The sequence below is a fragment of the Natrix helvetica genome (assembly GCF_964273705.1).
Source record: "Natrix helvetica genome assembly, chromosome: 15".
Lineage (NCBI taxonomy): Eukaryota > Metazoa > Chordata > Lepidosauria > Squamata > Natricidae > Natrix > Natrix helvetica.
In genome coordinates, this window is record NC_138565.1 from 2826677 (window position 1) to 2842884 (window position 16208).

At 47.8% G+C, this 16208-nt stretch overlaps 1 protein-coding gene and 1 long non-coding RNA gene across 6 annotated transcripts in view; one reads left to right on the forward strand and one right to left on the reverse strand.

Annotated features, from left to right (window-relative positions):
• Positions 1-16208, forward strand: part of LOC309399485 — a 338217-nt gene that overhangs the window by 196859 nt on the left and 125150 nt on the right. The window lies entirely within an intron of this gene.
• GAPVD1 (GTPase activating protein and VPS9 domains 1) overlaps positions 1-16208 on the reverse strand; it is a 29247-nt gene that overhangs the window by 9371 nt on the left and 3668 nt on the right. For 2 of the 5 annotated variants that reach the window (XM_081967375.1, XM_081967374.1), the window contains exons 2-17: positions 14700-14927; positions 12346-13189; positions 11871-11960; positions 11382-11516; positions 9976-10165; positions 9413-9493; positions 8469-8629; positions 7690-7819; positions 7298-7423; positions 6419-6592; positions 5275-5415; positions 3908-4042; positions 3245-3364; positions 2383-2460; positions 1912-2276; positions 1199-1286 (exon numbers count right to left, since the gene is read on the reverse strand). In XM_081967375.1, coding sequence (XP_081823501.1) covers positions 1199-1286; positions 1912-2276; positions 2383-2460; positions 3245-3364; positions 3908-4042; positions 5275-5415; positions 6419-6592; positions 7298-7423; positions 7690-7819; positions 8469-8629; positions 9413-9493; positions 9976-10165; positions 11382-11516; positions 11871-11960; positions 12346-13189; positions 14700-14884 — 3043 coding nt within the window. In that variant the 5' untranslated portion in view covers positions 14885-14927. The remainder of the gene's footprint in view (positions 1-1198; positions 1287-1911; positions 2277-2382; positions 2461-3244; positions 3365-3907; positions 4043-5274; positions 5416-6418; positions 6593-7297; positions 7424-7689; positions 7820-8468; positions 8630-9412; positions 9494-9975; positions 10166-11381; positions 11517-11870; positions 11961-12345; positions 13190-14699; positions 14928-16208) is intronic. The other 3 variants (XM_081967376.1, XM_081967378.1, XM_081967377.1) reach the window with 3 other exon arrangements.

Sequence of the window (16208 nt, forward strand, 5' to 3'; positions counted from 1 at the left end):
AAGGAGAAGGGAATGAAGGGAAGAGAGATGGGAATGAAGGAGGAGGGAAGGAAAGGAGGAGGAGGGCGCCACAGAGAAGGAAGGAAATGGAAGGAGGGATGGAGGAAGAAGGAAGACAGAAAAAATAAGGAAAGAAGAAAGGAAGGCAGGAAGGAAAAAGAAAAAAGAAAGAAAGAGGAAGGAAGGAAAATGAGAGAGAAGGAAGATGAGAGAAGGGAGGGAAGGGAAAGGAGTTGGAAATGAGGGAAGAAGGGAAAGAAGAAGGGAGATGGGAATGAGGGAGGGGGGAAGGAAGGAAGGAGGGAGCTATAGAGAAGGAAGGAAACAGAGGGAGGCAGGGAGGGAAGAAAGGAAGGAAAGAAAGAAAGAAAGAAAGAAAGAAAGAAAGAAAGAGAAAGAAAGAAAGAAAGAAAGAAAGAAAGAAAGAAAGAAAGAAAGAAAGAAAGGCATCCTAAAAATGAATTTTAATCTTTTTATATTAAACATCTGATTCCTTTGTGGGGAAAAACCATTTGGGGAGAAGATTTCTAAGCTAAGAAATCTGACCACATCACCACTTTCCTGTGTTAAATGGGGTTCCACCTTCCTAGATACTCCCGTTTTATGTCCGCCAAAGTTTCAGTCACTGGGCTGCCCTGTGATGAATTCTCCCAGACGCAGATCTTCTTAATTCCCTCTAAACTATTTCTAAACGGCCTGGAAGTTCCCCACCCAATCAGGAAGGCCATTCTGAACCTACATTATAATCAGGAACGAATGTCCCCATTTACCAAAAATTAAAATGTCCCAGAATACTTTTGATATGGGACATATCCTATCAATGGCTAAAATAATAGGAGTTAGAAAGGAGGAGATACGATTGGAGGAGATGGTAAAGAGGGGAGTAGTTGAAGAAGAAAATGTCAAATGTTAAATATTAATGTTATATAATACAATAGCATAATTGTACCCAGAACACTGTTTGATGAAAATTGGATATTATATAAATAAAACAAACAAAACATTTTCAAAAAATGTCGCAGAGTGGTCTAACTTTCACTGCTTTTACAGGAGGACGGACTTTATCGGCGAGACTCGGAGTTGCTTCTATCTGTTGGTACAGCTAGCAATTCTGAAGCAAGCAAGTTGAATGTTTCCCTTTGTTGAAAAACGGAAGATTTAAAAAATAAAAGTCGTAACAACGGAAGTATGGCCTCACCTTTCGGCATGGCTGAAACGAAACGCTTCCTCCACCAGGGTTTGTTTCGGTCTGATTTTTCGTCATCGCTGTCCTTCCGGTCTTCAATCTACGCGGGGGAGAAATGAGGCTGAGCTGGGTTACAACAGGTAGGAAGATCTACTTTCCCCTGGACGGTTGTGAAAACAGGAAGGGACTAAATAGTACATGGCCAAGAGATTCAGACATGGTTGCATACAAGTCAGAAAGATGGCAAGCAAGCAGAGAGGGAGGGAAAGAAAGAAGGGAGGGAGGGAGGGAGGGAGGAAGGAAGGAAGGAAGGAAGGAAGGAAGGAAGGAAGGAAGGAAGGAAGGAAGGTCTGTGACTGTTAATCCTCCCTCGAAAGCCTTTGCTGGACGGGAATGAGAAGAATTCAATTAATAAAAGAGGTTTTTCTCCTCTGGCCCCTCCCTGAGGGAATAAAAGAGGGGAGAAAGGGGAGTGGAGTTTGCAGGAGACAATTAGTTCATTCCTGCATTCTGGCCAAGTATTGCGGCGTCTGAAAGATATCGGTCTGGCCACTCTCTAAGCCTGATAAAGATCGGTAATGGTGAACTATCTTGAAAGACAGTGGGAGAGGAAAGACACTGCTGGAGAGGAATTCACTGTCAACTCAATAAAAGGGGTTTATCGGGACGAGGACTCGGCTTTGTGCTGCTGGGGAAGCCTAGGTCAGAACAGGCAGACCCCCTACCTCTCCCCTGCAGGAATCTTTGCTCGGAGATGAAAATGAAGACTGCTGTCCGGCGATCGTCACCATCCCTCCGATGTTGATCCCGGGTTGCCCCGAAAGCTCCCGCTCCTCGTTCCCCGCTCGCCTGTTCCAGCCGGGATCGCTCATGGGCCTCCGGGCGGATGAGACGATATCGGAGCTCCTGCTGCGCACGAGTCTTTCCGGGTAGGAGTAGCGCTGCTTGAAGGCCTCCGAGTCGAAGAGCATGGCCATGTGGGAGGTGAAGTTGGGCAGCCTGGCGTCGCTGCCCCCCAGGCTCCCTTCCAAGATGGGGGGGTCTGGTGGCGGGTGAGACGGCCGGGCGTAGTGGACCTTGGGCCTGACCACTGCAGGGGGGAAAAGGCCACGGGGTGGAGGAAGGTCGCAAATAGAGCTTGGGGGAAGGGGCAAAGGAGCCGCTCGCGAGGGCTTCACCCCTTGGGAGAGAATTACCTTCGTGAGCAACCAAGGGGTCGAACATCGCGAGGAGCGAATCCGCTGGGCAAGGAGGAGAGGTCAAGTGGCTGGCGCCTGAAACGAGAAGATCGGAACACATTGGGAGAAATCGTTTGGCAAAATTCTTCCAGGGCTGAGAGACGGCCCAGCCGCCAAATGCATGGAGCACAGTTTCACAGAATAACAGATGTGGGAAGGGACCTCGGAGGTCTTCTAGTCCAACCCCCTGCTGAGGAAGGAGACCCTGTACCGTTTCAGACCAGTGACCCAGTGATGGGAAAGCCAGGGGAAATCATCAAACCCACATCTTGGACAACTGGTGCGACACCCAGAAAAATACAGCATCCTTCACTTTATCCTCCAGGGGAAAATTGAAGGCAAAGGAGGTCCAGGCAGAAGAAAAAAGTCATGGCTTTATTGTGGAGGAAGAGAGGGAGAAGAGGAAGGGGAAGGGAGAGGAAGAAGAAGAAGAGGGATGAGGGAAGGAGGAGGAGGAAGAGGAGAAGGAGGAAGAGAAGGAAGAAGAGTAGGAGGAGGAGAAGGAGAAGGAGAAGGAAGGAGGAGGAGGAGGGAAGAAGAAGAGAAGAAGGAAAAAAAGAGAAGGAAAAGGAAAAGAGGAGGAGGAGGAGGAGGAGATGAAGCACCCACAACTTCTGGAGGCAACTTCCATTCCACCGATTAATTATTCTGTCAGGAAATTTCATCTCGTTTCCAGGTTGGTTCTCTCCTTGATTAGTTTCCATCCACTTCTTTGAAATGGCATAGGGTTTCCTGCTCTGAGCGGGGGGGGGGGGGGGGGTTGGACTAGAAGACCTCCGAGGTCCCTTCCAGCTGCGTTGCTATTCCGCTATTCTCTTACCGTGCACCGTTTCATCCATGTCAGGGCTGGTGACCGAATCTTTCCCACCAAAGTCGGAGCTGCACTCGGACCGTAGATCCTCTATCTTGTTGGGGATGTCTTCGGACGTTGCGCTAATACCTTTTAAAGAGGACGACAAAAGAGTTCTCGTCAGCAGGAAGTGTCAAATTGCAAAACGACTTGGAGGGCTAAAACTGGAGGCTATCCTGCTGGTTGAGTCCACGGATCTTCCGGGGACGTGACATAAATTCCCAGAATTCCCCTGGACCAGCCTAGCCACGGCTGAGGATTGTCGAAAGAATGGACGGACATCCTCTAGGCTGATGGTCGGACTTCAACTCGCACATTTCCAAGTCATGCAGCCGAGGCATAAAATTCTGGCCTTTAATGCTTGGATGTCAACTAACTGGTTTTTTTTCCCCTTGAGGTGGTTTCACTCCTCATCCAAGGAGCTTCTTCTATTCCTGAAGAAATAAGTAAGAACTGAAGAAGCTTCTTCAAAAGCCCAGTTAGCCTTTTGGAAAAGAAAACTTTGGGATAACCATGACCCTGGTAATGGAGAATCTCTGTAGGTTTTTAATGTACCGCTGACCTAAAACATAAGCAATTTGACCCAGGCTAAGGAATCTTCTATTTTTCTGGGGGAGGGGGGTGTTTCCTCACCTGACACCACACTGAGGCCAGGTGTGCTGGGCCGGGAACTGACTTCCCTCACGTCGGTATCGTCGGAGGCACTTCCTACCCCCGAGCAGCTCTCCAATTCTTGCAGCCTTTCTTCCTGCTTGAGGTCTGGAGCCTCTAAAGAGGAGAGGGAAGAATCAGATTCACAACACTTGCAGTCCTCACCATCCTTCATTTAATGACCGGCCAGTGTTACGACAGTGTTTGGGGGAAAGAGGGAACAAACAGTCCTCACACTTACGACCGTGACAACATGCCCAGAGTCACGTGATCAAAATTTGGAGGGCACGGCAAACCAGCATATGGAATGTATGACAGTGGCAGGGCCCTGGAGAACTTCCAAAATAAATAAAGGATAAAGAGGAATCGGTGTACTTTGAGACATGGGGAAGATTTTGTGACTGGTTAGAGAGAAAGAATATGAATAAGATAGAAAAGAAAGGAAGAGAGAGAAAAAGAAAACCAGGTGATACACTATTAAATGAAAATGGAGGGGGGGCAGAAGAAGGGGGAACTAGAAAAGTAGTAAAGTACAAATACATAAGTATATGTTCAAAGAATGAGACATAGGTAAAAAAAAAAACAGACTGGAAAATATGGCGAGGAAAAGGGAATGCAAAATGGCAAATATAAAGTCAGATGCTGGGTTTGCTGAAAGGCCATCCTGTAAAATACACCCGACGGAAAATAGGCGACCACAAAAATAGAAGAGGAAAGGAAGAGGCGAGGAGAAGAGAGGGAAGGAGAGGGAAAGAAGAAAGAGGAAAGGAGAGGAAGATTGGGGAGGGGTAGGAAGAGGGAGACAGAGGGAAGAAAGAAGAAAGAGGAAAGGAGAGGAAGATGGGGAGGGATAGGGAGGAGAGAGGGGGAGGGAAAGAAGAAAGAGGAAAGGAGAGGAAGATGGGGAGGGGTAGGAAGAGGGAGAGAGAGGGTATGAAGGGGAAGAGGCAGAGAGGAGTAGGGGAGAGGGAAGAAGGAAAGGGAAAGGAGAGGAGGGAGGAAGGAAGAAAGTAGAGAAGGAGGGAGGGAGGGAGAAAAGGAAAAGAAAGGAAAGTAGGTTGGAGGTAAAACAAAATAGGTATATGGGATGGTAAGCAGAGCAATCCCGATCATATATTTTAATATTTCATATGGAAAAATGAATGTTTTAAAAGTGTTAAAATTAAAATAAGAGTTAATTAAAATAACTATGAGAATGCATACTTGTAAATGCGCGCAATGAGACTAAAAAACACGAAATAAAGAGAAGGGAGCGTTTACAGAGAAGAGGGAGCCATCGGCCCTTTTCCGTCCCTTTCTCCACCCTTTCGCCCGCTGGGGAAAAACGTTACCGATGGAGGATGCTTCACCTGAGTCGCTCGGTAGGACCTCCACGCTCCAAGCTTCGCTGGTGGTTTCGGAGATGGTGGAGCCTGTGCAGGGGTCAAAGAGCACCGAGCCGGAACCAGGCAAACACAGCAGGCTGCCCAAGACGTTTTCGGCCGCAGCCCCTGGGAGAGAGAAGTCACCGTGAACAGGTCACAAGGATGGATGGATGGATGGATGGATGGATGGATGGATGGAAAATAAAGAGAGAGAAAGAGAAAAAGATAGACAGACAGACAGACTGACAGACAACACAGAAGGATAGGATGCATGGATGGATGGATGGATGGATGGATGGATGGACGGACAGATAGATAGATGGCACAGAAGGATAGATTGATGATAGATAGACAGACAGACAGACAGACCACACAGAAGGATAGAGATAGATAGATAGATAGATAGATAGATAGATAGAAAGAAAGAAAGAAAGAAAGAAAGAAAGAAAGAAAATAAAGAGAGAGACAGACAGACAGACCACACAGAAGGATAGGACGTATGGATGGATGGATGGATGGATGGATGGATGGACGGACAGATAGATAGATGGCACAGAAGGATAGATTGATGATAGATAGACAGACAGACAGACAGACCACACAGAAGGATAGAGATAGATAGATAGATAGATAGATAGATAGATAGATAGAAAGAAAGAAAGAAAGAAAGAAAGAAAGAAAGAAAGAAAGAAAGAAAATAAAGAGAGAGACAGACAGACAGACAGACCACACAGAAGGATAGGACGTATGGATGGATGGATGGATGGATGGATGGATGGATGGATGGATGGATGGATAGATGACACAGAAGGATAGGATGGTTGGACGGATGGATAGACAGAGACAGTGAGATAGATGATAGATGACAGAAGGCTAGATTGATGATAGACAGACAACATGGAAGGATTGGATGGATGGATGGATGATAGATGACAGGATAGATTGATGATAGACAATAGATAGATGACAGAAGGATAGATTGATGAGAGATGAGAGAGAGGGAGGGAGGGGGGAATGAGAGAGAAAGACTATCTACTATGGACAGGGAGATTCACCTTCATTCCCAGGACCGTCTATGAATCAAAAGTTCCCTTTCACCTCCTTGCTCAAAAGCCTCGAAATACGTTACCTGTGATCTCCTGCATACGGTCTTCGTCAATATTCGGGTCGAAGTCACTTCCCAGCACGTCCGTGCTCCAGGTCTCGCTCACGGTTTCCGAGATGTCACGGTCTTCGGTCAAGCCCATCATGTCGCGAATCTCAAATTTACGGAGTTTATCGTCCAGGTTGTCCTGGGTGGTAGCTGTTTGCCAGAAAGGAAAATAAAAGACAGAGAGAAAGAGAGAGATTGACCGAAAAGCTTCGTTTAAAAAATAATTCTAAGTCGACCCCTGTTCTTTAGCTCTTCCCTTCGTCTGGCCACTCTGTGCATGCGCACACTGGGAACAGGCTCCAGCTGTTCTTCTGCCTCACTGATGTCTGACTCTGAAGGCAGCTGATAACTGTCAGACGGCTCTGTCCCCCTCTCTGCCTCCGACACAGAGCCCTTATCAGAGCCTTCCCCAGACTCCAGGACTAGCCCATCTTCCTCCCCAACCTCCTCACTGTCCGAATCTGCTGCCATCTTTGCTGGCAGGCCACAATACTACGGTTGTGTCCAACTCTGAGGTTCATCCCCGTTTCTTATCCAAGGGATCCAGGGTTGTCAGAAGACATTTCCGTGGTCATGTGGCCAGCGTGAGCCAAGGAGCACAGAATGCTGTTACCTTCCCACCAAAGTGGTACCTATTTATCTACTCCCATTTGCATGCTTTCGAACTGTTAGATGGGCAGGAGCTGGAGCAAGGGACGGGATCTCACCCTGTCGTGTGCCGCACCCAGGGCTCGAACCTGGGCTGTCAGCTGACAAGCTCAACCTCTTTTAACCACTGAGCCATTACATGCCCCCCCCCCCAACCCTGCCTCTTGGAGATATTTCTGCTAGGTAACTTTGCCGGTCGCTTCTCACCTTGTTCACGCTCCAGAAGCTGCAAGGCCTCGACTCCGTTACTTCCCGACGGGCCAGCCCCCGATTCGGAAACGGATTCTCCTTCTAAATCCAGCGAGGATACCGAATTGGAGCGATTGGAAGGGCCTGTTTGGAAGGAGAAGAAGAAGAAAAAAAGGGGGGGGGGGGAAGAAGGGGCCAATTAAGAGTTGAACCCCAGCCCCCAAAAAGAGACACCCAATAAATGCAACAGAAGGAAGCCGAGGCGGAACAAAAAAGGGAAGGAAAAAGGGCTAAACGCGCAAAATAATGATGATAATGGAGTTTTGCAACAGCGGATTAGAGATAGCAATGCACGAAAGCTCCGTTTAAACGGGTTTCTGACGGACAAGGAACAAAAGTGAGCCCTTCACCTTCGGATATGCCTTCCAGATTATCACTGCAGAGGGAAAACCGCAGGGTTTTATCAGGTTTACCGTGGAGTTTGGAATCGTCGACAGGAACATCGCCTTGGCTCCCATCGGCCAGCTGCATGTTTAAAACCTGGAAAGGAAGCAGAGAGAAAAGGAAGTGGGGAGGTTGGAAACATACGAACGCCTGCATTCCTCTCCCAATTGGTCCCTGAGAAGCACTGTTGCAGGATTCAGGAACTAAGTTTGATCCCAGGAGCTGGGATTTCTCTTTCTGCTCTCCCTGGTAGCAAGGAATTTCCTTGGAAGCTGCAGGGAACTCCTGTGCTTCCTTGGAAGTAGCTGTTGTGGCCTGCCAGCAGATTCGGACAGTGAGGAGGTGGGGAGGAAGATGGGCCAGTCCTGGAGTCTGGGGAAGGCTCGGATGAGGGCTCTGTGTCAGAGGCAGAGAGGGGGCCAGGGCCGTCTAACAGTTATCAGCTGCCTTCAATCAGACATCAGTGAGGCAGAAGAACAGCTGGAGCCTGTTCCCAGTGTGCACATGCGCCGAGTTGCCAGAGGAAGGGAAGAGCTAAAGAACAGGGGTCAATTTGGTTGAGAGAGAGAGACAGAGACAGAGACAGAGAGAGGGAGGGAGGGAGAGAGGGAGAGAGAAAGAGAGAGAGAGACAGAGAGGGAGAGAGAGAGGGAAGAGATACAGAGACAGAGAGAGGGGGGGGAGAGAGGGGAGGAAAGCACTGGGAACGCTTGAATAGATGCCCATTTCACCTTCGCTTACGTACCTCATTTTCTGACATCATTCCAGGGGTGATTTGTGGACCAGTCCCTAGAGAAATGACCAACACCTCTTCCGGCTGGACTTCCTGTATGGTCTCTTGAGAGAACCCCTCGTAATCCTGATGTTGATCCATCTGAATATGGGAACGGCTCCTGCTGCGAGTGGCTGGAACAACCACAAATTCATACATAAATATCCCTTTTTTGGGGAGGAGGATAAAAGGCTAAAATGTTACTTACCCCTTGGCAGACAATTCCCTACTATAAGCTTGATAGGATTTAAAATACAGAAAGATCCAAGGATATGAACTGCCACCCCTTCCTTGTAATACCCAGAACAGGTTGTCTGAATTCTCTCATATGGCCCAAAGTTCATGCTTCCCCTGTATACAAATCCTTCTATAGCCTCCACTATGTTCCACGATTTAAATCACATTAAAGCCTGCCCAGTGCGTGCCAGCTTCGAAACATCATAAACCATCATCATCATTTAAAACGACACCATAACCCCCTGCGGGGTGGAATCTGGGCAACTGAATGCAGCTAGCAGAGTGTTTTACTGGCCCGATGCCCTTCCTGTTGGCAATGCGGAGTTTTGTTCAGCAGATATATTCTCATTGTGCCCAGAGAGAGAAATATCTTCCTCTACCTACCGCGATTCCCTGAAAATAAGACATGGTCTTATTTTCTTTTGACCCCTGAAATAAGCGCTTCGGGGAGGTCTTATTTTTGAGGTGCAAGAACTGCTGGGTGGGCAGAAGCTGGGACGAGTCACGGGAGCTCACTTTAGGGATTCGAACCGCCAAACTGCCAACCTTTCTGATCGACAAGCTCAGCGTCTTAGCCCCTGAGCCACCGCTTCCCTACCAAGATCAGCTTTGCAGCGACCCTAATCAACAGGAAGAAGCAGAGAGAGAGAGAGAGAGAGAGAGAAAGGACCACTACCCACCAAAGGGGGTTACGAGATTTATATGAGCGGTGAGGTTGGTAGCGGAGGGGTCCCAGGCCGTGATGGTAGCCAATTGTTGTCCTGCATTGGCCGCATTGAAGAGAAAAAAAAGAAACGTCGTTGAGGGGATACAAAAGATCCCAAGACAGTTGTAAATTGCAAACATTTGTCAAAGGGACAAGAAGGAATTATCCAAAAAGGAAAGCATTCTAAAAACTGAAGCCCAGCCAATCGGATTCTTAAATACAGGTAGTCCTCCACTTACGACAATCCATTTAGTGACCGTTTGAAGTTACGACAACACTTAAGAAAAGGGACTTTGGACCGTGTTTTTCCCTTTTTCAACGGGGAAGCCCGATTCAACAACCGTGTGACTAACTTCACACAACGGCAGTGGCTCGTTTAACAACGGGGGCGAGATAGATTGTAAAACGGGGGCGGAAATTCACTGAATGATTTGCCTCGCTTAAGCGAGGTAGAATTTAGGGCTCAATTGTGGTCGTAAGTCGAGGACTGCCTGTGTTTTCTTTCCCCACCCCAACTGGTCAGTCTCCTGTTTTTACCGAGGGCCAGTCGGTTTTTTTTGCTGGCTGGAGTTGTTGCAGGCGAGAGCTGTGGGGTGTTGTAAGGGGTCAGCTCCTGGCTCCCGCTTTTCCCCGGCTTGTTCTGGGGTAGATTTAAGAGCAGGTTTTCGAGAGCCACTCGATCCTCCTTCAGCTGATCGCCGGACATGACGTTTCGCATAAAGCTAACCTGGTTAAAAAAAAAATATGTATCAGCCATCAACAGGCACATAGAGATAAACGACATCTTTTTTAAAATAAGTTTTTATATATCTTTTCAGTATAAACAATCCATCTTCCATTAAACAGTGTGTCAAGTACAAATATTTAGTGCAATAACAATTAAAGTTTACAATCATATTCATTATCTGAGCTATTCCTAAACCTTACATGTCTAATACTGTAACAATCCTCTTCTTGATTTATTTAAATCTATTAATTATATTAACGCTATTGATACATTTTCTATACGTTACACCACCACTTTTACTGCTAATTCTCATATTTATTCTCTAACCATCGATAACATGATTCCCATATAATAATCAGTTTGTTCTTTCTTTTTAATTGCCAGTGTCAATCTGCTCATTTCTGCCCAATCTTACATTTACATCATCACCTTCTCGTCAGTAGGGATCTCTTTGCTTTTCCAATTTTGTGCGAAGACAATCCTAGCTGCTGTTATAACATGAATAATCAAATATATATTGTTTTTTACTATATGTTTCTGGTAAAATCCCCAACAGGAATATTTCAGGTTTTAAGTCAATATGTTGTGTCATCTTTTCCAGCCACGTATATATTTTAGTCTAATATTTTTTTTTGTTTCTACGCAGGTCCACCACATATGATAGTATAAGCCAGGTGTCTGGTGACATTTCCAACATTTAGCTGATTTAATGATAAATAACGTCTGCACACCGCTCAAAAGAGACAACCCAAAAGCCCAAAAGGAAATCAAAACACCAAAGCAATGAAATTAACATTAGACCATCAAGTAAATAACATCCCAATCCAGGAACTAACCAAGGCAGGCAAACAAGCTAACATTAAACAGCATCCCAATCAAGGAAGACCAATCAAGACTACTCCTACCAACACTGACAGGGCGAGACATTGGTGTATAAAAGGGAGCCAACCCCATTCACTTCTAGCCCTGATGATGTTACCTAGTTGGGTTGTGAAACGTCTGCAACCTTGAAGAACACTAAGGACCCCAGAGTTTTCCTCCTCCTCCTGCTCCTCCTCCTTGCAAACCCCACGCCCTCCTAGCACTGATGATGTTACCTAGTTTGGTCAGGAAACGTCTGCAAGGAAACCACCAAGCTCGGAAAGCACCGAGGACCCCAGGAGAAGGAAGGAACCAGATAATAATCGTAATGCCTTTGGGTTCTGGGGAGTCTTACCAGCGTTGTAAGTTGGCCATAGGTCATATAAACCACCGTTCGACTCAGACCTTCCAGGAGGTTGATGGTAGACATAGGCGGGGTTTCTACCGCCCGCCCGCCGATGACCACATCCAGGAACGAAGCCACACAGCCCTGTAAAGGGGGATATAAGCCACATCGATCGGAGATTTTTAACAGCATCTCTCTCCGTGCCGCTATTTTTACCTGCATGGCCTGGTTTTAGCGCAACACGAATTGCGTCTTAGCCGGGTTTCGTTGTGTGAAAACAAAGAACAGGTAATCAAAGACTCTTCGTTTAGCATGTTCTGCATACCTCAATCATTATTTTATTATTTGTTAATTTTTTAGCAACTCTACATGCGGTTCCTGACATTTTATGGCTTAAGGAACTGCTGGCCACTTCAAACCCAATGGCTAAGTGGCTCCTCGGGAGGGTAGAACTTGAAGGCGGGAGGCGGAAATTTCAAATATCCTCTTGATTTTTACCTTGTCAAATTTCCCCAGGTTGGCCTTGGGGAGGCGAGGATCTCCGTCTTCAGAGCCAATCATAGCCAGTTGCTGCAGGAGCCTCCCCACCTACAACAGAAAATGCCACTGAGAACTTTTTTTTCAATTGGCATGACGCCTAAAAGGTTTCATTAACAGCTGGGAGGGAGGGAGGAAGAAGATGGGAAGGGGGGGGGAGGGAGGAAAGAGACTGAGAGAAGGAAGGAAGGAAAAAAGGAAGGAGACTAAGGAAAGGAAGGAATAGGAAGGAAGGAAGGAGACTAAGGGAAGGAAGGAATAGGAAGGAAGGAGATTAAGAGAAGGAAGGAAGGAAGGAAGGAAGGAAGGAAGGAAGGAAGGAAGGAAGGAAGGAGATGGAAAGAGGGAGGGAAGGAGGAGATGGGAAGAGCGAGGGAGGGAAGCAGGTAGAAGAGTTGGGGGAGGGAAGGGAAGGGAAGAGGGAGGGACACTGTACCTGCATCAGATTAAACCTTGCCACTTCGTTGATGGGCGCATCCGAAATAATCCCGTACTGTTCCGGGTTGACCACCGCGGGGCAGATGAAGCAGGCCAAGAGGAGGTCGGTGCACATGGCCCTGACTTCGCCCACCTCCAGCCGCTCCACGCAGGAGAGCGTCTTGTACATCTGGGACATGATCCACCTCAAGCTGTGCGGGAAGCAGTAGGTGTTCTGCTTGAGGTAGCCAATGAAGGTGTTGACCAGGGCCACCAGCTTGGCCTCGTTGGACTCCACCATCTCCTGGACCTTCTGCCGGAACCTCTCCGACCCCTTCTCCCCGAAGAGCTTCTCCTGCTGGGCGGGCGAGAAGCGCTCTATGAGCTTGTTGGGGTCCGTCTCCAGGTGGTCCTCGTCCTCCACCAGCAGCTGCATGATGGGCTCGTGCAAGGTGGCCGTCAGGAAGAGCTTGGCGGAGAAGAGGCCCTCGGAGAAGAGCTTGAAGAAGATGCTGAAGGCGCAAGTGCCTCTCCGGAGCAGCCGCCGCGGGTTCTCGCTCTCCTTCAGCTCGAACTCGATCAGGTAGCGCAGGACCTGGAGGAGCAAGTTCTCGTCCTCGGCCATGATGCAGTTGCCGTAAATGGAGGTGAAGACGGTGTGGATGACATTCTGGATATTCTCCTGCGCCAGCTTCTCCCCGGCAACCAGGCAGGAAGCGATAAGGCGGGGGTTCTCGCGCAAACGGTGAAGGAACTCGCCGTAGGCCGTCTCTTGGAAGCCCAGCTGCTTGTAGCCGTCCACAAACTGTGTGTCCTCCAGCACTTTGGCGTGCTGGCAACACTCGGCCGGTGAGGCATCGGCGCTGTAACAAGAGGAGGGGGGGGATTTCCTTACAGAAGTCCTAGGCACGGGGGAGGTGGACCACCCCCCGACCAAAGATCCTTGTCAGGCCTGCAGCCCTCTTTTCTTTTGGGTCTTTGGCCTGCCCCACTTTCTATTATCCTACTATGCATTTTCTATGGTGAGAAAATGGGATTGCATGGAGTTTGATGATATGTAGCCATAACAACATTCTTTCTAAAAAGCCAAGGTCATCCTTTGTCTCTGCACCTGACTGGAACGGGATGGGTGGAAGCTGCCAGCATGGCAGTGAGAGATTGGATCATGTGATGGACTTTGTGGGTGTGGGGGGGCAAGATCTTGAACTTTCTACTGGGTGGGGGAAACCAGGAAGCTTTCAGATTCGGGTTTTCCCAAATATGCCAACATGGCTCTTTTCATAAATTGGAACTTTGCGTAATCCCTTGCCTTGGACCCTGATTTACTTTCGGATGCTATTTGGAGCCCTGACAGTCCTCACCTTACGGCCAGCCCCTTAGAAATACACTCCAAGTTAGAAGGGTCCTCCCCAGAAGAACGTACGACCTGGTTATGAAGAGCCGACGGCTACCCTGCCCGTATCCCCATGGTCAAATGAGCTTTTGGGTGCTTGGTGGGCAACCGGCTAGCCCTCATGTCTCTTTGCAACATCCTTTTTATTTTTTTTGAGTGAAGCTTTATTTTTAAACATACACCAATATCATCAATCTCATTGCATGGGGCAGTGTGGCATCTGGGCATCATTCTTTTTGGTACAAAACCAATATATTAATACAGATAAACATGAGTACATTAATCCAACAGACGCAGCCTAGTGCTATTATATGTATTGATATCAGCACGAATTCCTTCCTTTTTCAATTCATCAATGCTTACGACATCTTTCCAATAGCCCATAACACTGTTCTCGGGCCTTTCTAATACCATCCTTTTTCAACATCTAATCTGGACCGCTGACATTCACTTTAAATATGTTACACAAAACCACGAGGAACAATATTCCTCCTAATTCTGTTTGCAGCCTCCTGAAGTCACGTGACCTGCCTTTTAGGTGCTCTCCCCCCCCTCAAAAAAAAGAGCCGACTGGATTTTCTGAGCTTTTTCCTTTTGAAGACATTTTGCTCCTCATCCGAGAAGCTTCTTCGGCTCTGATTTGATGGTGGGGAAACTGAAGAAGCTCCTTGGATGAGAAGAGGAATGTCTTCAAAAGAAAAAAAACCCTGGAATGGCCAGGATTGGCTGCGCATGCGTTTAAATATTTTAGGGGATGGTCTTATTTTAGCTTATTTGGGCTTATTATCCGGGGAGGTCTTATTTTTGAGGAAACAGGGTAGGATCGAACCCACAGCCACCTCTCGGCCGCCGCACCCGCTCCATTCGTAACATCATCAAGAAAGATGCTGAAATAATAGACCTTTTTTTGCGTTTTTTTGGAAAAACACCCTGTTCTTTCGAAAAAAGGGGGAAAGGTTGCGGCTTAGAGGAGTCGTTACCTGGTGATGATTAGGCGGTCCAAGTTGATCCTCTGTTGCTTGGAGATCCAAGCGGTGTGATAGAGTTTCTCGGCCGTCTTCAGCACCTCGGCGTTCAGCCTCTGGATCAGCTGCTTTTCGGAATTCACGTAGAGCCGCTCCTGCTTCAGGTGGTGGGCCAAGGTGTGGATGTCCAGCTTGACCATCTTCAAAAGAGGAGGCAGCAACGGAAGAATCCAGCAAAGGTCGCTGCCAGGGGCGGGGCGGGGGAGAAAATGGGAAGAGATGAGCTTGGAGAGGAAAATCGCAATGCCGTCTCTATCCGGTCCCCTTCTCGTGTAACAGATAAGAACCCCGTCCAGCCAGTTTGTTTAACCAGCAACAGGAGCAAGAAATAGATAATTGGAAGGGAACCTTGGAGGTTTTCTAGTCCAGCCCCCTGCTCAAGCGGGAGGCTTTATACCATGCCTGCCTGCAATTTGGCAGTTCTAATCTCAGCAGGCTCAAGGTTGACTCGGCCTTCCAGGTGGTGGGTAAAATGGGGACCCAGATTGTTGGGGTGTGTGCGTGAAGGCAAGAGGCTTACTCTGTAAACCGCTTAGAGAGGGCTGTAAAGCACTACGAAGCAGTATATAAGTGTAAGGGTTATTGCCCTTCCTTCCTTCCTTCCATGGTGTGCAGTGGTAAGAATGCAATATTGCAGGCTAATTCTGCCCGCTGCCAGGAGTTCAATCCTGACCAGCTCAAGGTTGACTCAGCCTTCCGTCCTTCCGAGGTGGGTAAAATGAGGACCCAGATTGTTGGGGGGCAAGAGGCTGACTCTGTAAATCGCTTAGAAAGGGCTGTAAAAGCACTGTGAAGTGGTATATAAGTCTAAGGGCTATTGCTATCCTTCTTTCCTTCCTTTCCACTTTCCATTCTTTCTTTCCTCCCTCCCTCCCTCCTTTCCTTCTCCCTTCCTCAACCTCCAATCCTTCCAAGGAGGATAAAATGGGGACCTAGATGGTTGAGGGAAAGAGGCTAACTCTATAAACCGCTTAGAGAGGGCTATAAAAGCACTGTGAAGTGGGATAGAAATCTAAGTGCTATTGCTCTTCCTTCCTTCCTTTCCTCCCTCCATTCCTTCTTTCCTTCCTCCCTCCTCCCTCCCTCAGCCTTCCATCCTTCCGAGGTGGGTAAAATGGGGAGCCAGGTGGTTGGGGGCAAGAGGCTGACTCTGTAAACTGCCTAGAGAGGGCTGGAAAGCACTGTGAAGCGGAATATAAGTAGTGAAAGGAAGGAAGATGGAAGAATAAAAAGGAAGAAAGGAAGATGCCTAGGGGGGAACTAGAACTCCCAGTCTCCTTGGTGATTGGGCCACAGTCAACCAGCCAGCTTTCATGGCTACAGCAGGATTAGAACTCGCGTTCTCCCGCTTTCTAGCCCAGTGCCTTAATCACTAAACCAAACTGTAAATTACAGTTACTCTTAAGAGAGAAACTACTCTTCCAGCTCTTGAAATCCTAAATTTATTGCTGGAATGGATGTCTA